The sequence below is a fragment of the Xylona heveae genome (assembly GCF_001619985.1).
Source record: "Xylona heveae TC161 unplaced genomic scaffold L228scaffold_4, whole genome shotgun sequence".
In the NCBI taxonomy this organism is placed as follows: Eukaryota; Fungi; Ascomycota; class Xylonomycetes; order Xylonales; family Xylonaceae; genus Xylona; species Xylona heveae.
In genome coordinates, this window is record NW_017264196.1 from 61,807 (window position 1) to 79,752 (window position 17,946).

A 17,946-nucleotide genomic window follows, 5' to 3' on the forward strand; every position below is an offset into this window, starting at 1 on the left:
CCTGCGCTAGAAATGCTGCACTGGGTGACCTAAAAGTATGCAAGCAGCTCCCAATACTACATAGGGAAAGAAAGGTATTATGCGATATGGTTGATCATAGCATCCGCCTCGGATGAAACGATAAAGTGAAAATGATGAGCAGAAAGATATCAGCGCACGAAGTGTTGGCATCTCTCTCGGCAAGTGTGCCTCCAAAGCGAGATTTGGATACGAACAGAAAGAGTAGAAAATTATCCTCCCGCGCTTAGTCCAAATGATGAGTTGGGCGACAGTCAATATACAGTGACCGGATCGCAAATTAATGCCCTTACGTCAAGCGTAATGGCCAAGGTATTTGCTTATTCGATCATCTCTTCGATCCTCAACCGTTTCCTTCTTACTGGGCTGCTAGGGGCATCCGAAGACTGTCCGCCTGAGTTTTCTTGAGGAGGTACGCGAGGTACGTGAGATGGCTCTGACGCTTCATCGTCTGTGTGTAGAAGAGAGCCTACTGCGCGAAGTGGCGGCAGTCGAAGTCCCCTTGTCCCACTATCATCTCGGATCCCAAGCCCCTGAGCCTGAGAGGTATATGGTTCGGTAGTTGTTGAATATGAGCCTCTACCTTCTAAAAACGGTGGGCTTCCGGACATGGGCAGGCTTTTGGCAGAGAGTAAAGCGGATGCATAACCCCGCTGGCTAGCTGAGGCGCGACGAGAGAAATCTGAAGGCGGCCGCGGGTAGGAATTCAGCTGAGTGAGCGCCGGACTTGTGTTTGAATGTGTGTAATACTGGGAAGTCGACACGGATGATGCGCTGGAGAGTCGCCGAAGACCAGGGCTATCATCTGGCAAGGCCACATCCCGAGGAGACATTTGATATTGGCTGGGAGTGCTGAAAGGCGACGGAGGAGCCAGTCTGGGATCAGGGGGTAGGTAAAGCGAGACAACGGCAAAGAATGGTATCGTCTTAGCTAGGCAGATTCGAGCCTGAAGCCGTCGTGGCGTCGAACCAGAAAAATTAAAATTGAAGGTATCAATCCGCTCCTGATACGCAGCCGTCGAGGACAGGGCTTCCTGAAGTGGAATCGACCCAATCGTGGCCAATTCAGTGGAGCCGTAAATTGGAGCTAAGTATGCGGGCTCTCGGGTATCACGTTCGTCTCTAAGCTCTCTTCTCAAGTTTTGCAAACTGGGTCGGTCATGCTCTGCCACCAAGTCCATCAAGCTCAGTCCTCTCATGTCCGCTCCCGGTGCAATGGCTTCTTGAAAAGCTTGATCGTAGCTTGCAATGACAAGATCCAACGACAAAAGGGCAGTGGCGATGACGGCAGACCGAAGTTCAGGAGGAGCTACCGCCTGGGACTGAGGGGAGCCGAAGCCCTTTCGTTCTGTAGGCAGGTTAGCTCGAATGCGTCAAGGCAACACAAACTTCCTACTCACCTTGAAAGGGAACGCTCTGTGTGCGTTTTGCGTCAAATTCAGATTGTAGCCTTTGAAATGAAGGAGAGTTCGTCGCAAACTGCTCCTGCGGTAGCAGAGGAGGTCCAGTCGATTGTTGTGGCACGTTTTGTGAGCCGCCTTCTGAACTTCTATCTCGTTCGTCTCGCAGACGAGGCCTCCCTCTTTTTTTATGTTGGACGTCGACGCAGCTATCCTGCTATAAGATTAGTAAAATGAAATGGCGCTTTCTAGTCGTGGGAACCACTCGCCTGCTTTCCCATGGCGCAGCAGCGTGGACATGGCCTTGTCGACTCGCATTTCAGATGAGCACGCTTGCAATTCAGACAGGCTGATGGAACATGCGCTTTGTATCTGCGCTGAGTTCTTCCGGATTGCAATGGATCGTCTTGGGCGCCAAGTCGACCGACTTCGAAAGAGTCCTGTACAGAAGGGGAGAAGGAGCCAGACTGTGCTATCGGTTTATTTTGATGCGCGACATATCCAGATTGTGGGAGAAAGGGGCTCCTCTCCGAAGGGCTGGATGTAAAGGAATCGTATGGCATCTGGGGGTATCGGCTTGGAAGTGCTTCATACTGAGGTCCAGCCTCTACACGGTGGCCTCTGACGTTGGGACCTTCATCAGGCTCTTTATTTGTAATCTCATCAAGACGGAGACCTCGTGAGATCGTTGCCAACGTGTTCAATTCATCTTGTGTATCCCAGCGTCCTGAACCGTGAGAGGGGGTCCCGGGAAGAGACATGGAAAAGACTAGGAGGTCCCCCACTTTGCGCACAATCCAAGGGAAAATTCAGCGTGACTTAACAAACTGGATCAACAACACTGCGGAAGCTCAGCAACAGACGATAGTGTATTAGGATGAGAATGACTGAGAGTTAATCGTGGGCACATTGAATGGCCTAAAGACTTCAGAATAGACGGTAGTAAGCGACACGAACGGGATGATGGATCCAGGAGCGCTGTGGATAATCACGGCGCCAAGTTAGATGATTCCCTCAAACTTGATCGGCCGGAAGTATCCCTTTGAGGGTCTTGAAAGAGAGAAATATCTGGTACACCCCAGGATGGATCAGCTTCCCATGAGGATTCGGCGCAAGAACAGAACCGCATACCGTCGTAGCACTATGCGGTACATCCACGTCGACCTTCGTTGGCGAAATGCAGAAGAAATGAAGCAACAACGACTGACGTTATATCGTATGCCCCTGGGAGGCGGGAATAGCCCTCCGGGCAATTCACCTCTGAAACCAGAGCAGATTGGCGAGTCGATGAGCAATGAATACCCGGGGGAGTGGGCAAGTGTGTCAGAGGCTTCGGGAGCTTGTCTTGGGATCGGTGACCTTCTCAAGAGAGAACCCGGAGGAAGGTCAGGTTTCACTCGGCGAATGTCGCAAATCAGTAACAGCGAGAGCACCAGAAAGGTGGCACGCTGGCTTCAGATAGGCTCATCAAGACACATGGAAAGAGTTGCTAGGATTGAACAAACTATAGATCTTGATCTCAACCCTTGTTTACGCCGAAACTTTGGTCGACCGTAAGGCGGCGGCGTTGGGTAATAAAAAGTAGGCAGGGTACCGTGCAGTACGCTACATCAGGCTGGGAGATACCAACTTGCTGGACCGTGAGGGGCCGCAAGGACCTATAAACGTAACTCAAATCCATATCGTCCTATCTTTCGAAAATGCACATAAGAGCCTTGGGTAGAACAACCGGGTTGCTGGACGGGTCCGAGACGGTTCCTCGGTTGTGTCCGAAAGGACGGGATGATCGATAGTCCATGTCGAGTCGCCCTGGCCATGCTTTTCGCCTTATGCTGAGCACCAAACGAGTGCTTCCAACCAAAGTGACTTGGATCCAACACAGCGCGTGAGGCACCCACAATGTCGCATGCTTAACTGCAAGGGGATGATGGTCTCTGCTCTGATGCAGCCGCACAAGAGTGGCAAAGGACCGCTAATGAGCGGCATCGAAGAGAAACTAGGAAATTTGTACGGGCATTTTTCAAGCGGTCGCGAGTCAGGGCATTGTCGATGCGTGGCTGCCGTCCAATATGCCACCATCCCACGAAGCAACCACAATCGTTTTTGACTTGGTGCTGCACTACCCTAAGAACCCCTGCGCCAGGTCGACGGTGGACCGAGTTACAGGGTCCCACGTCCCGGTGATTTGCTATTGCCCCCTTTCCGTGGTTGAAAGAGGTCGATTCCCTGTAGGTTTTTGACCATGTATGGGTGTGTATATGCCCTGGTGTGTGGCTAGCATTGGCTCTGGTACAGTAGCTGGCCCGGCTGTCGACAAGGAGAAAAAACCCGACAGCACCATGCTAATGTGGGGCGCGACCACGAGTCAGTTGGTCCAGGACCAACCTCAGAAATTCTTGGAGGTAGGTACCGGCTCCCCGAAAACTGTCTCGTGGTGCCTGGAGAGCGATTCACGCAGAGTCGTGAAGACCCCTTTCTGGAGCAGATTATTTGAGACGACTCGCAGAAATTTTGACCAAAAAGCTCGGACTCACACGCGATTTTGGGCTGATTGCATTGCATTTTGCATTGCATCTTGCATGTCGGAGATCGTAGCCCAAAGCAGATTGTCCCTCGCGTCCAGATGGCTTATTACCTTTCTGCAAGACTCGTGACACTTGATGCAAACGAAAGACCCAATCGGCGATAGCTCACAACACTAGGGTAAGAGTGAGTGGAGTGAGACGATGGGTCCGCCCAAAATCCAAGAAACACATGGCGATGGCATGACCCGACTTTTAGCTTGAGCCGACTGAGCCACGGTGGGCAAACAAGTGAGCCGCAGGGAAGGGACAAGAAGAAACGCGGAAAATGTATACTTTTCGCCCGTATCAAAACGTAACGAGGATCGTCCACGGCCGTCCGGTGAGCCAGTTTCCACCACAGCCAGCACCACGAGTACGACCGTGGTCGCAGAAGCGATTCATGGCGCTTTGTTAGGCTCATTTTGGTCGTCAAGCGCTGGAGCCCTGTTCGGGTGAATAGAGGTTGGCCGGCCCAAAGGGGGAAAAGGGAAGGGGCCGGGCGCAAAAAAGACTCACCGAGTCAGAGGCCCAACGACATGATGTACTTTGTAATGCAGTTAATCCCTGTTCCTTCGGAAATAAATAATAATGGTGTTGCATAAATTTTCGACAGGAGCCACTGAGCCCGAACATTTTCCAATCTAATCTGCAAAAGCAAGCAGAACTGGTCAATAGCGCCGTCAAAAATGATGATGCCAACGGCGATTTCAAATTGAACCCCCCCATTCCCGTGTCCACGGTCGTCAGATTTATCCCGCCCCATGCAGGCATTGAATGAAGAGGATCTTTTCCTTTTTTTGCTTCATCCCGTAAGCCGTAAAGTGGTTGCTCAAACTGAAGACTTCTGCGTGTGTTTCTTTTTGACGCCTTCCTCCTCGTTCATACCAATTTCCCCCTTGCCCGGTAACTCGGTTGTCGGTCCCGTCTCATGCCAATGACGAATTTTTAGGACTTTGGTGCAAGGATAGCGTCGGACGCAAATCTTCCAGTCCTGTGCCTTTATGCATACCTCGCGTGGCAGTGGACCAGGGTTCCAATCCTCAGTGGGTCATAAGCCATGAGTCCGCCACTTCTTCCGCGCGAAGCCATTTCCGACGAAGGAGCGAACGGCGTTTCAAGCACAAAATTCAAATAGAAAACCCTTATCCCTGTCGTCTTCAGACACAATGTGCTAAGTTGTTGTAAGTTAATTCGGCCGAGCTCGGGGTATTTTCTCTCACGATCGGGCAGAGAAGTGATTTCAGGACCGTGTTCTTTGCCCTTCAATGGTCCCAGGTTGGTGGCTTAAGGCTCAATAATACCATGGGCCATGTCTCTCCTGGCATGTTCACGTCAGACTCTTAATCTCTCTGTTAATGTGTCTTGGTGCTTGTGCAACCACTCCCTAGCTGCGTTCGCATGTCAGCAATACAATGCCAGGAATAGTTGTCTCTAATTCTCTCAGGTACAGGCTGGTGTCCTCAACCCAGATTCCCTCTGTCGGCAAGCAACTTGATCCGTGCATCTGCTGGTTATAGCATACCAGCTTTCTGGTCAGAAAACAGACGCGGTTCTTCGCATCCCTGCCAAAAAAAATTTTTGCCGGGAAAAAATCTCGGCAGTGACAGAATTGTTGACCGCTGAGACTGTGCAAGGTACGGTGACGTACGGAAGTATATGATACTATTCCGCTGTCGCCGACCGGGTATGTCCGCGGGCTCAAGTGCAAGGAAGAAACACCCCAGGATGCATAGAAATCTTGGAGTCGTTTATCGGGTGATTTTTGTGGTCAGCCCAAGTAAAATCCTCCGAGACTTGGGATAATAAAATGGGTCCGTAGAACACGGAGGACCCACTAATTCCGTCTGCTTTTTATCGCCCCTTGTGTGCTACACTGGCTGGCCGTCCAGTGGAATCATGGTTGTGTAATTTATGAGGATGGGCCCATGTTAAGACAGACTTGACATGATGCCGCTCCGTTCACTGTCAGTATTCATTTTCGGGTTATTGTTGTTCCACAAATCCCGCTGTCCGACCTTTTGGCGACAGAGGATGGTTTCGAATTTCGGCTCACATGGCATCACTAGGCGACTTTTCGAGGTAATGTTGTCGAAAAAGTGGTTTAAATTTCTTCAAGTTTTGGGGGTTTCAAAGCTGAGGGCCAGGGGGGGGGGGGAGAGAAAAGGGATGTGAGGATGAAACATGAAACATGAAAGTCCCTGATGTTCTCGACTAATCTCACAAGACCTGAAATTTAGTTTTGTAATCAAACGCCATATATGAAGATGAGTGTAATACAAAATCGCCACACATCACTACCTTAGATGAGAAAGATATTGAAGAGTACCATGCCAGTATGAGCTCTGAGTAATTAAAACTTCCTCTTCTTGGAAGGACGAGCATTCTTTTGGCGTCGTCTCTCCGCCAATTCCCTCTGCTTCCGAACGTCGTCCGTGCCCTTGATTTCTCGTTTCCCTTCGCCCTCCTTGAATCTGCCAATCCGCTTTTCCTTGGCTTCAGCCACTCTCTTCTTCCTCTGATGATAATCATCTCTGAACTTATCGGCCTCCTTCGGCGCCTTCTCCAACCTGTGTTTAAACTGCTTGCCTGGCATGTTTCCAATACTATGGGGTATCCTCTCAATCTCTCCCGTGCGGGGAAGTCGTTCAATCTTGTTAGATTTTCGCCATGCGTCGAACCGTCCGCTTCGGAAGCTAGCGGCAATCTTCTGACCACTTTCGCCTGTAATCATCTTTGCACCCTTGGAGCCATCCTCATCATTGGCTCGTGAGACATACTTCTTGGACCTTTTATCCCACCGTAGTCGTCCAGCTCTGCTGGGCTCAGCAAATGACTTGGACTCATCGTTGGTTAAATCCATGGTGGCCCCGCGGGCTGCTTCAACGAAGTTGGATCCTTGTGATCCCGAATGCACGCCATATCCACGCTCCTCGGCAAGGCTGTTGGAGCCAGGCGTGTAAGACATGAAATGTTCAGAATCCTTCCATGGATCGGCCACAGATTTGTCCTTTTTGTTCTTTGGCTTTGAAAATGTCACTTCCAATTCATCCTCAGATGCGGAATCCATATTCACATCCGCGCCAGTCGCGATCCCTTCTATCTCGTTTTCATCATCATGACCATCCTCGCCATGATCTGATTCGCCATGCCCAGCTGAAACTGCAGTTGATGGGAATTGAGACTGCTGATCCTTCTGCGCTCCTCTCCTTTTTGGCTCAATCTTCTCCCTCCGTTTCCGCATAATTTCGGCCGCTTCACCGCCACTTCCGCGGTTACCAATTTCAAAAATGGTCTCCGAGGGCTTAAAACCACTCACTTTAGCGAGCATCTTTTCTCTCTCAATCTCCATTGGATCAGCATCATTCTTGAAAAGTGGATGCAAAGCCATCCAGTTTTCAGACGACACGACCTCCTTGGCGCGTTTGGCACTCTCCGTGGATGCAGAGTTCCGAGTTCTCATATATAGTTTCTCGCCCTTGGCAGCGACAGTGCGCATAGCTTCCAAATCCGTATCGTCGTCCAACAATTTGGTCACAGACTCGCAGCTACTCCCCAACTGCTCACGACTGAAACTGCCGACAACAATATCCGATGCAAAATTAGCATGATCGCCACCCTCTCGTCCTAAGAGCAATTTCCTGCCAAGGAAAAGCTGAAGATCGAGGAGATACGGCGCATCAGATTCCCTAATGAGGCTGTAACTCCAACCTCTTTGTCCGGCTCGAGCAGTGCGACCAACGCGATGCACGAAGATTTTTGGCTGAGCCGGAAAATCGTAATTCACGACATTTGCCAGAATGGGGATATCAATTCCACGAGCTGCTACATCTGTGACGACCAAGATGTTGGTCAAACCAGTGCGAAAGTTTTGCACTTGTATCTTTCGAGCAGTCTGGTCCAAGGAACCGTAGACATGAGACACTGCAAACCCCGCAAGTCTAAGGAGAGAAGCAAGGTAATCCACATGATGCTTCGTCGCTGCAAAAACAATCGTGGAATGAGCTGTAGGTGATTCGTTGGCCTTCGGATCATCCGGGTCGCGCTTTCGTTTTTTGCTACCTTGGCGAGTCTGGTCTTTCGCCTTTTTCGCAGCTTCTGTCTCCCCAGTTGGTATCCTGATAACGTCTTGAATGATGTGAAGGAGAGCTCCCTCCTTCTCAGATGATTTAACGGTGAAAAAAGCGCTTTCCAAGTCGGGTGAGATCTTGCTCTCGGCGTCTAGTCGGACGAGGCTTGGTTCCTGCAAGCCAGCTCGGGCAAACTCAACAAGGGATTTTGGTAGTGTTGCTGAGAATAGAAGCGTCTGCCTCGAGGAGGGCAGAGCATGAAGAATCTCGGTAAGTTGGGCAGCAAAACCCATTTCAAAAAGTCGGTCGGCCTCGTCGAAGACAACGTAGTTAATCGAGGATAAATCAAGTGACATTTCGACCTGAAGGTGTAGAAAACGCCCTGGCGTGGCGATGATAATGTCCGGATTTGTAGCCATAAAACCAAATTGGTCTTCTAAACTGTCACCACCAACGAGCAACACGCTCTTCAAATCTGTTCCACGGCCTAATTCTTTCACGACTTTAAGAGTTTGGAGCGCCAACTCTCTCGAAGGAGAAAGAACCAACGCCCGGCCACCAACTTTCGCGCTGTGTGCCTTTAGTCTTTCGATCATAGGTACTACGAAAGCGGCCGTTTTTCCAGAACCCGTCCTCGCCATACCCACAACATCGTGACCATCCAGAACCAGTGGGATCGTCTTCCTCTGGATAGGAGTAGGCACAGAAAATCCTTTTCTAGTAATAGCTTTAAGAAGATTGGCATTAAGACCTGTGGGGACAATACATTTAGTATCGCGCAACAAGTTCGAAAAAGAAAATAGCAAAAACCATACCCATGGCCTGAAATCCGCCCCCCTTCTTCACACTTCGCCCTTTCACATTTGCAGACTTTCGATTAGTTGCGGCTTGGTGGGCTGCAATGAAAGCTTCATCGTCCGAATCTTGTGTCTCGCCATCAAAGTCGAAAATGGCTCTGGGATCAGGCTGGCGCACATTTTTGCCATTGGAATTTTCTAGGTCGCCAGCTTCAGAGTCACTGACTTGGTCGACAAGGGCTTTGGAAATGTCGAATTCATTCTCCGACGCTGCCGGAGACACGTCGCGACGCCGCATTCCGGTGGAAAAGGTGAAAAGGTGACCGTCAGAAAACCCCTTCTATGATTGTTTTTAGATGTACGTTGCTAATTACGATCATTTGAATTTTTTGGGGCGTCGACGGAAAGATTGTATCTAGATAAGATTAGATAATCACTTCAAATTATAGACGCGTTCGCGAGAGGCGCGTCGCCCTGGCCGCAGAGAGGCGTGTATACCAAAGATTTGCTCCAACTCGTTTGCGGTAAAAGGTCTGCTACTGAGGATCAGTCTTCCTAACAATATTTGAGTCCGGATCTTTAAGCCATATAAGACTTCAGCATCGACACTATAGCATTACCTGTACGAGAAAATAGAGCGTCGCGTTCTGCGTACCAGGGAGACATTATTTGGCCGGGAGGAGTACACAGCCCAAAAGTATGGGTAGGTTTCCTATATGCCATTCAACCATTGAGGACTGTTCTTAACTTAAGAAAGATTACGGATACGGCAACTATCAAAATAATGCCGGGGGTGGAGGATTTATGAACAATGGCTCCCAGGGAATTGGGGAAAACAGCCCCGGCGGCAGCGCCTCAAAGGTATGCGTTAAGCCCCGTCGACTGCTCCCTTTACTTACTCATTTCGACATGTGCAGACATACGGAAAAGACACTCTGAGACCGGTCACTATCAAGCAGATTATCGACGCGCAACAAGCACACCCAGATGCGGACTTCAAAGTCGATGGTGTGGAGGTCACGCAGGTACTTTATCAGAGTTTGCGATTCCTTTCGGAATGTACATTTGTGTAGCTAACCTTCGAAGCTGACTTTCGTGGGACAAATTCGGAATATTTCCACGCAAACCACCAATATCACATACAAGATTGACGATGGCACGGGTACTGTAGAGGTTAAGCAGTGGGTCGACTCGGATGTGGTAAACTCAATGGACACAGCGACGGATGCGAAACCTAAATTGATGGAGAATTCATATGCTCGAGTATGGGGCAAGTTGAAGAGCTTCAGTGGTAAGAGGCATGTGGGGGCTCATATAATTCGACCAATCACCGATCACAATGAGGTCCAATATCACCTTCTCGAGGCTACTGCTGTTCACTTATTCTTTACGAGGGGACCGCCGGAACAGCTGAAGAAGGGAGGAAATGCTGCTCAGGGAGGCGCTGCCCCTGGACAGCAGGTCGGAGTTGGCGGCAATGCTGCTGATAATGGCGGCGGCCAGAGTGGACGTGCCCTGCCACCCTTATCCGGCCCAGCCCGAAAAATTTACCATACTCTTGAAACGTCTCCGCAGAGCAACGAAGGCCTCAACGTGCAAGATATTTCTAGCCGGGTTGGAATGCAAGTTAATGACGTGTTGAAAGCAGCGGACGAGCTTCTGAGCCAGGGTTTGATCTATACAACGGTTGACGATAACACTTGGGCCATACTGGACATGTAAGAAGTTCGAATTTTCTTCGTCTTTGGCGAGTTACATATTTCCTTGCATCCACGATTGGCTTTTCATTGGGCGTTACGAAAGAAGAATGTACGAAAGGTTCCAGAGAAATCACTTGGCTCTTGTTTTATTCATTTATTGATCGCAATTACCGGGTATCTACAAATAAAGTAATCAATCAAATCCAACTCAAGGGCATCACTCTCAGCGGCTTTGCCGAGTATTTGTAGACAAAAATAAAACGCAAGTAGCAACGATGGCGGTTGCGACGACCGTGAATATCTGAGATTCATTCAGCCAGTTTCCTTGATACACATACAGACCTGGTCCGAACGGAGAGAATGATTGTCGAATAGCTTACCGCTTGTGTTTTCCAACCAGACTGAACAAGGGCACGCCGTCTGCTGTATCGTGTGACGGTCTTGATATAGTTTGCAAATCCAGAGCCCAGACAAGCCAAGGCGAGAAACCAAAAGATGATACCAAGCGGTAATGCGAATCGTTTCTCCAGGGCGGTTGGCTGTTGTTTTAAGTGAAACGAAATGACGATAGCGACTGACACAATAGCCATGTATATTGAGAGACGCAGCCATGAAAGGAAGGCTGAGAGCCACCACCAGCATTAGTCAATACATTACTTGTTTGGGACTTTATAAGAGGACAATCCCAATACAGCGCGAGTCAGGCGCCGGAGAGAAGAAACATACTTCGCTCGTTAGCACAGTGGTCCCTTGCATCCGAATTTTGATTCTCAAACAAAAGTGGACCTAGCAGAGGCCGCGACAATAGGAGACGACCATCGTGGTTCCTACATGATCAGTCAATGTATATCCTAAGAGGTATTCCAGATAAATTATATGACCCTTACTGATCTACGAGGACCGGTTTAGGGGTACAAGGGCTGTAAAAGGGTGAATACGAATTGACAATGCGTTGTGCCCCGGCCATGGCTGTCACTACAAGGCGCTGTTATGGGATCCTCGAGATTACAAGAAGAGCAGGACAATGCGAATAACCAAACCAGGTAGTGCCTAAGATTGGAGGCGTCGATACCACCGCTACCATATCAACATTCAATGGCCATCACCTTTTGTTCTTGTCACTGACGCATTCAAGGATCCTTTTGGTTCTCAACCAACGTGGTCACGTGCATGTGCGAAAACCGGGCCAATGACCTCAAATCCCCCAATCACTACAACAAAACTCAGAACACCAGGCCACACTTCCCTCGTTCCGTGCGGCACGACATACCGCAATCGGACAAGCTGGCACTGGCTCCGCTATCCAGTGATGTTTGGTGGGCAATTCAGGCTGGACCTACCAAATTGATGCATGTATACTCGACGAGCGCATCATGAAGAAGGAAAACAAAATCAAACATACAAAATAAAAAATTAAAATAATTTTGCAGCCAGGTCACCGAAGAGCTGAAGAGATACAGAAGAGTCAAGAATTATCGTTTTAGAACCGACAGATACTTTCCCAAATTCAGAAACTCATTTGTTATCCGGATCAAAATCCCTGACATCTGGGTCGGTCATGATATGCGGAGTATATATATTAGGCAAGTGTTTGCTTGTGGCCCCCGCATGCTTATCGCCGACGATAGTCGAGGTGACTAAAACTGTTCAGTCTAACTAACTTATCACTTACCCATGGTAATCCAGCCGCTGCTTTTTATCTCGTTCCGACTTCTATCCACCAAAACACATATTTGGTAGATTTTGGGCATAGCAAAGTCGTCTGCTTGAGCTCAATCTCTTCCGGGCAATCGTCCGCGGTGCGCAGGTATTCAACTCTTCTTGAGCAGATCCGCCGAAAATTTGACGCACACATTCATGTACACTTTTGTTCTCTGCAACTGCCACAGAAGCACACACTACACCATCTTACATTGTTTCTCCGCTTGTTGACCGTTACAAACCAATGGCTCCTTCAACAAGCCGGCCAATCGCAGGGGCAGCTCACCACCAATATTCTCCGAGGAATTCCTATGTCGGGACATCTCCTCTAGCACGGCAAGCTATAGCTCGAGATCTTCGCGATGATGTTGAGGATCCGCGTCATCCAGAGGCTTCGCTTGAAGACGGCGCAACCGGCAGCGAAGACGAGGCCGCAAGTGATTCAGAATCTTCCACTGTTCGACCTTTAAAGCATCAATCGTCAATGGGTTATTCCATGACGGGCTCATATCATCGTCCCAGCTTCGTGGCCTCAGGCCCCAGGGGTACCGTGTTATCATCACTCCAGTTACCAGATCAGAACTACCTGACCAAGGAGGAGATTGAACGCATCAATAACGACGAGAGGAGTTTACTTCGGGACAATCACATGATACCTCCAAAACATCCGCGACGATTGAGTGAGTCATCCGGGCATTTCACCAGTCGTATCGGTCGACAGTTGTCGATTCGCGGCGATAGGAGAAAGAGCAAGCATGACGAAGAGACTGCAGGGACGTCACAGGCGGGCCCAGCAGATGAGCCACCATCGGAGACCACAGCCCTGCTTGGGGACAATCAGCTTCCCTATGGCGGCGAAGATACACCAGATAATATTGATAGGAAGTGGGAGGCGGCGGTTGCTGCAGGCAAGATCCAGACTTCTTGGCAAAGAGAAGCTAAAGTCTTGGGCAAATATTCTCGTTCGCTGATTGTTACATTCCTGCTACAATATTCTTTGACCGTCGCCAGTATCTTCACCGTCGGACGCCTGGGAAAGCTTGAGCTTGGTGCTGTCAGTCTGGCCAGCATGACAGCTAATATTTTCGGATACGCCATCTATCAGGGCCTCGCGACAAGTCTGGACACCCTCTGTGCGCAGGCGTACGGGTCGGGACGGAAGCACCTCGTTGGTCTGCAGTTCCAGCGAATGGTCTTTTTTCTCTGGGTCATCACCATCCCAATTGGGATTATCTGGCTGAGCGCATCGGCCATCCTTAAGCACATCATTCCCGAAGCCAAGCTGGCCGAATTAGCGGGACTCTATCTGAAAGTCCTCCTAATCGGTGCACCAGGCTACGCAGCATTTGAGAGTGGCAAGAGGTTTGTCCAGGCTCAAGGCTTGTTCTCTGCCAACATGTACGTGCTATTATTCTGTGCTCCTCTCAACGCTTTTTTGAACTGGCTCCTTGTTTGGGTAAGTTAGAATATCATCCACCCTCGCATGCTTAAAGTATGGATTGTGCCCTAACCTAATAATAAATAGAAGCTGAAATTCGGTTTCGTTGGAGCGCCCATTGCCGTCGCGGTGACTGATACCGCCCTGCCTCTCTGTCTCCTCCTCTATGTCCGTTTCGTCGCCGGCCGCGAGTGCTGGGGAGGCTTTACCTGGCGCGCATTCCACAATTGGGGGCCCATGATCAAATTGGCTCTCCCCGGCCTGGTCATGGTTGAAGCCGAATTCCTCGCTTTTGAAATCTTGACTCTGGTCGCGAGCTATATTTCGACAACGCATCTTGCGGCGCAGTCGGTGCTGAGCACCATCACGTCAATCACATTTCAAATCCCTTTTCCCATCTCCATCGCGGCTTCTACCCGCATTGCCAATCTTATCGGCGCCACACTCTCCGACGCGGCGAAAACCGCTGCCAAGGTTTGCATCGTCGTCGCCTGCATCGTCGGCATTTGCAATATTACCTTGCTCAGCACCCTCCGCAATTACATTCCTCAGCTCTTCACTAATGACCCGGATGTCATTGAGCTTGTTGCCAAGATTCTGCCGCTCTGCGCCGCCTTCCAGCTTTTTGATGCCCTAGCTGCCAATTGCGGTGGTATCCTTCGCGGCCTCGGCCGCCAGGAAGTTGGTGGCTATGCCAACCTCTTCTGCTACTATGCTGTATGTTTCTCTCCAATACCTCTTGAACAAGACGTCTTACGCCTATCGACTTCTGCTGACAAGATTCTTCTTTCGAATTGTTATAGATTGCCATGCCTTTGTCATTTAGCACCTGTTTTGTTCTTCATTGGGACTTGTTCGGTCTGTGGACTGGTCCGGCTCTTGCCCTCGGACTGTAAGTCGATACCTTTCGTGCTCAAACAATTTCATGTGTTGCTCTTTTACAGCGACGTGCATATTTCGCCGGCTTTAGTCGCCTGCAAAAAGCAATCACTAATGGCTTTTGTCATATCTCCAGCGTCGCTCTCATCGAAGGCATCTTTATCGCACGCACGAGCTGGGACCATGCTGTGGAAGAAGCACAAAAACGAAACACATTAACTTGATTACTTACGAAGAACCTGCACGCATATGTAGGTTGCTCCAGAGTGTGAGTAATTGTGCATATTTTTGGTTCAAGCATCTGCATTTGCCTGTGTAACTTTCTTCTTCTTGTCTATTTACGTAGGAGATTACTAGAACGCATTGGGGTATTGTATTCTCCTTGATATCGTGTTAGATGTCTTTCGCGTTATCTTGTCTTAGCAGAGAGACATCACTTCGAACATGTTAACTAGCAAGAGCGTGCTTGTACACTCAATAATATAACGAATAGACGAGAATTTGAACTTGGTATTGAATCATCCTAACTTTATCTGTATAGGGCAAACAATGCCATGATGTTAAAACAATTACAGCAGGATATCATAATTGGTCAAAGATCCAATTCCCACTATCTCATTACCCTTACATTGCGCCCAAACACCTAGTGCAGAGTCGCAGTAGAAAAATTTGCATAGATGTTTAGAACCCCATCAAATAAAAAGGACATGACATGGTATATCCGTGGGAAAAGCTAAGGAGACCAAAAAAAGTCCAAATAAATTGCGATGTCTCACTCGATATCAAACCACTGCATAGCTCCGTGAGATTTTTTCGAAACACTTGCGTAAAGTGCATGGTTATATTAGCGAGACCTGGGTTTTCGACTGCGTTTTTATATGCTGCCCGGCTGCCAGCGTCTCCGTCTTTTGCTATTAAGATGCCGGTTGCGAACCTCGTGTAGTTGGCTTGTCACTTGTCTCGTCAAATGCAAAACCAGAAGTAGTCTTCTCCTCTCCAGCAGCTGGTCCGTACTTATCCTCGCTTGGGAAAATATCATTCGAGACGGCTGGGACGCCTTTGGCATCATAAGCACCCGTTTGCTCATCATCTCTGTTTAAATATTCTCCTCCGGTTTCTTCGTCTTGTAAGCAGAACAAGTCAATCGCCCCCATGGGGCGAACTTTTTGGGGTTTTGGCTCAGGGCATCCGCCAACTTCAGATTGGAAGATTGCCTTGAATGCTAATGCCTCATTTATTGATTCTTCTGCTGACACTTCACGGCCGTCAAAGGTGAGATGAGGCATGATAGCTACTTCGGGCAAATCGCCATCGTAAGGAAGCATAGACACGATAGAGCGGGAGCCGAGAGGTGGTTCGTTCAACGGCGTGAATGCTTTGTGTGTGGAAGGATCGGTGAGAAATGGTTCGTTGGGGTCAAGAGGGGGTGGGTTTTCCGGATCAGCAGAGTTGACGCCCTCAGTCATCTCGCCTGGGACATGCTGGAATTCTTCAGGAATCTGGTAGAGTTCGTTGTGGACGACAACTAAAGCATCTTCTTGCTTGAAGGCTGGATAAAGCATCGAGTAGCCTCTAGCGCGAATAAGTTCAAGCATGTATTCCATCCATGCGGGATATTTTTCGCTGACGAGCTTCTTCCGGGGAGGAGACGGTTGGCGGGCCTCCATCTGCGAATGGTACACTTGCATCCGATTACTCAGGAAATTGTGGAATTCGACCCACTTGTCGCCGAAGTAGAGCGCGGCGTTACTGTTTGGTGCTTCCCAAAGAAATGAAGTGGCCCCTTGTTCACCATTTGACCAAGTGGTATCAAGTCTTGCTCGCGGAGGTTCAAAGGCGGCGGTCTCGTTGAGATGTTGAGAGGGCAGTTCCAGGCTTACGCCGAGAATTTGCTCCGAGTCGTGGGCGCCATAGTTCGAGTACTTGTATTCTAGGAGGGTGTACTTGAGGTAATGGAAATAGAGAGGTGATAGCTCTGCCTGTGGTGATAGAACGAGGACGTGAGACTTTACAGGGTTGGCTGGATAGAAGGACTCAACGAAGCGGCTGGAAGCATCCTCCGTGGTGGATAATTGGCGCGGAACGCGATGCCGGAGCGTGAGTTGATTGGACTGGAATTTGCCCTGACTAGTCCATGGCGGCCATTTAAAACTTTCGAGATATCGTTGTGTGGGCAAATCCACGTTCGCAGGGAGCTCAATAGTAAGTCGCGGCGGTTGTGATAGGAAATAATCAGCTTTTGCCAATGTCTGAAGCAGTCGAATCAATGTCCCAGATGAGCCTATGGGAGCATTTACGAGTATATCGACGTTCGCCTTGTTCCAGGCTGAGTTTATGCCATTTAGCTCACTTCCTGTTCATTGAATAACACAAGAGAAAGATAATTATGCTGTGCGCACTTACCTCCAAGAGATCCACTGTCCAATCTAGTGATCCATTTGAGTCTCTCTACAGCATCTTTCGGTACGAAAATGACAGGTCGCCCTATGTCTTCCGCCTTCTCCTGGATTGATTTTGTGAAGAACTCCTCTTCAGCTGTTTGCGCGTCTGTGATGATAGCTTGCGGGTGGATATATTCGTTCAAATGATTTAGCGCAGTTGAGACACTAACACTCATTCGAAAATCCGTGCTTTGGATTGAAAAGTCGGGCCGCGCATCTGCAACGCTCACGATCAGCCTTCCCCTTGGCTTGGTCTAGAATTGAGAGGATCATACCGTGCCAATAAACCTCGCACTCGTCTCCAATCCCATTAATCTCTAGTAACTCCTGAATTGTTATATCGCCCCGCCCCATGAGCGCAAAATGAACAAAATTACGTCGCCATCGAGCCATTTCACACGCCGTAGGGATTAAGGTAGTAGCGCTCTGCAGACTTGCCGCTGCAAATAGAATGTTGCGGTTTATCTTGCGATGGCCCATGGTTTTAGCAATAGCATGCAGTGAAGATGCAAGCTTATAGAACTTGATTGGACCATTGAAATTGTGTTGCGATGTCGGCGCCGATTCTCTCAGAGGCAGTCGCGCCTGGGGGTTTCTTAAGGCAGCGTCCGGACTGCCAGGCGCATGGTAGGTTGCAGACGGCGGGGACGAAAAGCCCATTCGAGCAGGAGCTGGGCCTAGGTCTGTCGGGATGTTTTTGACAAATAGATATACGATGAGAAGAGCGAGAAGGACAAAGAGAAATCGTCTCCGGCGCAATCGTGAGCCGGTTCCCATAGCTGACCATGTCGATGCCGTTGCGCCAGCCTTTCTAGGCCGAAGATCATCATCACGCTTTTCCAGCCCTTGTTTGGGACTGAATGTTCGTGTTGGTGGTAGCATAGTTGTGTTTGGACGGCGACTGGAAGCTCGGCAGAAGCAGTTGCGGAGCAAGGATCATG

The 17,946-nt window shown here is 49.4% G+C and overlaps 7 protein-coding genes across 7 annotated transcripts; 3 read left to right on the top strand and 4 right to left on the bottom strand.

The window, feature by feature from the left end:
- Positions 1 to 254: 254 nt before the first annotated feature.
- On the bottom strand, positions 255 to 2,301 carry L228DRAFT_104826 (hypothetical protein). The gene is made up of 3 exons (XM_018328888.1): positions 1,688 to 2,301; positions 1,419 to 1,632; positions 255 to 1,366 (listed from the first exon to the last, which is right to left on the bottom strand). Exons 1-3 carry the CDS (start codon positions 2,177 to 2,179, stop codon positions 339 to 341), a joined length of 1,734 nt encoding a protein of 577 aa, XP_018188679.1. The 5' UTR covers positions 2,180 to 2,301; the 3' UTR covers positions 255 to 338.
- L228DRAFT_104887 (hypothetical protein) lies at positions 2,080 to 3,025 on the top strand. Its single transcript, XM_018328889.1, has one exon. The coding sequence runs from the start codon at positions 2,424 to 2,426 to the stop codon at positions 2,973 to 2,975; it is 552 nt and encodes a 183-aa protein (XP_018188680.1). The 5' UTR covers positions 2,080 to 2,423; the 3' UTR covers positions 2,976 to 3,025.
- Positions 3,026 to 6,125: 3,100 nt separating this feature from the next.
- L228DRAFT_219394 (DEAD-domain-containing protein) lies at positions 6,126 to 9,213 on the bottom strand. Its single transcript, XM_018330215.1, has 2 exons — positions 8,865 to 9,213; positions 6,126 to 8,800 (listed from the first exon to the last, which is right to left on the bottom strand). Exons 1-2 carry the CDS (start codon positions 9,142 to 9,144, stop codon positions 6,333 to 6,335), a joined length of 2,748 nt encoding a protein of 915 aa, XP_018188681.1. The 5' UTR covers positions 9,145 to 9,213; the 3' UTR covers positions 6,126 to 6,332.
- Positions 9,214 to 9,358: 145 nt separating this feature from the next.
- On the top strand, positions 9,359 to 10,767 carry L228DRAFT_228968 (replication protein A, subunit RPA32). Its single transcript, XM_018330488.1, has 4 exons — positions 9,359 to 9,549; positions 9,604 to 9,707; positions 9,764 to 9,871; positions 9,933 to 10,767. The coding sequence occupies exons 1-4, from the start codon at positions 9,546 to 9,548 to the stop codon at positions 10,566 to 10,568; spliced, it is 852 nt and encodes a 283-aa protein (XP_018188682.1). The 5' UTR covers positions 9,359 to 9,545; the 3' UTR covers positions 10,569 to 10,767.
- On the bottom strand, positions 10,669 to 11,650 carry L228DRAFT_104944 (hypothetical protein). Its single transcript, XM_018328890.1, has 4 exons — positions 11,434 to 11,650; positions 11,273 to 11,373; positions 10,927 to 11,168; positions 10,669 to 10,847 (listed from the first exon to the last, which is right to left on the bottom strand). Exons 1-4 carry the CDS (start codon positions 11,511 to 11,513, stop codon positions 10,770 to 10,772), a joined length of 501 nt encoding a protein of 166 aa, XP_018188683.1. The 5' UTR covers positions 11,514 to 11,650; the 3' UTR covers positions 10,669 to 10,769.
- A 522-nt stretch (positions 11,651 to 12,172) lies between these two features.
- L228DRAFT_219402 (MATE efflux family protein) lies at positions 12,173 to 15,075 on the top strand. The gene is made up of 4 exons (XM_018330216.1): positions 12,173 to 13,703; positions 13,773 to 14,402; positions 14,489 to 14,577; positions 14,701 to 15,075. Exons 1-4 carry the CDS (start codon positions 12,492 to 12,494, stop codon positions 14,786 to 14,788), a joined length of 2,019 nt encoding a protein of 672 aa, XP_018188684.1. The 5' UTR covers positions 12,173 to 12,491; the 3' UTR covers positions 14,789 to 15,075.
- Positions 15,076 to 15,216: 141 nt separating this feature from the next.
- On the bottom strand, positions 15,217 to 17,905 carry L228DRAFT_281881 (hypothetical protein). Its single transcript, XM_018335926.1, has 3 exons — positions 17,281 to 17,905; positions 16,968 to 17,222; positions 15,217 to 16,890 (listed from the first exon to the last, which is right to left on the bottom strand). The coding sequence occupies exons 1-3, from the start codon at positions 17,885 to 17,887 to the stop codon at positions 15,479 to 15,481; spliced, it is 2,274 nt and encodes a 757-aa protein (XP_018188685.1). The 5' UTR covers positions 17,888 to 17,905; the 3' UTR covers positions 15,217 to 15,478.
- Between the last annotated feature and the right edge of the window lie 41 nt (positions 17,906 to 17,946).

Bases quoted from the DNA above. Each gene is read 5' to 3' on its own strand.
- L228DRAFT_104826 (XM_018328888.1), bottom strand. From the start codon at position 2,179: ATGTCTCTTCCCGGGACCCCCTCTCACGGTTCAGGACGCTGGGATACA. The intron at 1,633-1,687 runs GCGAGTGGTTCC...ATCTTATAGCAG, and splicing joins GCTGCGCCATGGGAAAGCAG to GATAGCTGCGTCGACGTCCA. The intron at 1,367-1,418 runs GTGAGTAGGAAG...ACCTGCCTACAG, and splicing joins ACAGAGCGTTCCCTTTCAAG to AACGAAAGGGCTTCGGCTCC.
- L228DRAFT_104887 (XM_018328889.1), top strand. From the start codon at position 2,424: ATGATTCCCTCAAACTTGATCGGCCGGAAGTATCCCTTTGAGGGTCTT.
- L228DRAFT_219394 (XM_018330215.1), bottom strand. From the start codon at position 9,144: ATGCGGCGTCGCGACGTGTCTCCGGCAGCGTCGGAGAATGAATTCGAC. The intron at 8,801-8,864 runs GTATGGTTTTTG...TTGTCCCCACAG, and splicing joins GGGCGGATTTCAGGCCATGG to GTCTTAATGCCAATCTTCTT.
- L228DRAFT_228968 (XM_018330488.1), top strand. The intron at 9,708-9,763 runs GTATGCGTTAAG...CGACATGTGCAG, and splicing joins CCGGCGGCAGCGCCTCAAAG to ACATACGGAAAAGACACTCT. The intron at 9,872-9,932 runs GTACTTTATCAG...TAACCTTCGAAG, and splicing joins ATGGTGTGGAGGTCACGCAG to CTGACTTTCGTGGGACAAAT.
- L228DRAFT_104944 (XM_018328890.1), bottom strand. From the start codon at position 11,513: ATGGCCGGGGCACAACGCATTGTCAATTCGTATTCACCCTTTTACAGC. The intron at 11,374-11,433 runs GTAAGGGTCATA...CTGATCATGTAG, and splicing joins AAACCGGTCCTCGTAGATCA to GAACCACGATGGTCGTCTCC. The intron at 11,169-11,272 runs GTATGTTTCTTC...GGTGGCTCTCAG, and splicing joins CCACTGTGCTAACGAGCGAA to CCTTCCTTTCATGGCTGCGT.
- L228DRAFT_219402 (XM_018330216.1), top strand. From the start codon at position 12,492: ATGGCTCCTTCAACAAGCCGGCCAATCGCAGGGGCAGCTCACCACCAA. The intron at 13,704-13,772 runs GTAAGTTAGAAT...AATAATAAATAG, and splicing joins TGAACTGGCTCCTTGTTTGG to AAGCTGAAATTCGGTTTCGT. The intron at 14,578-14,700 runs GTAAGTCGATAC...TCATATCTCCAG, and splicing joins CCGGCTCTTGCCCTCGGACT to CGTCGCTCTCATCGAAGGCA.
- L228DRAFT_281881 (XM_018335926.1), bottom strand. From the start codon at position 17,887: ATGCTACCACCAACACGAACATTCAGTCCCAAACAAGGGCTGGAAAAG. The intron at 17,223-17,280 runs GTATGATCCTCT...TGAGCGTTGCAG, and splicing joins GTGCGAGGTTTATTGGCACG to ATGCGCGGCCCGACTTTTCA. The intron at 16,891-16,967 runs GTAAGTGCGCAC...GCATAAACTCAG, and splicing joins GGACAGTGGATCTCTTGGAG to CCTGGAACAAGGCGAACGTC.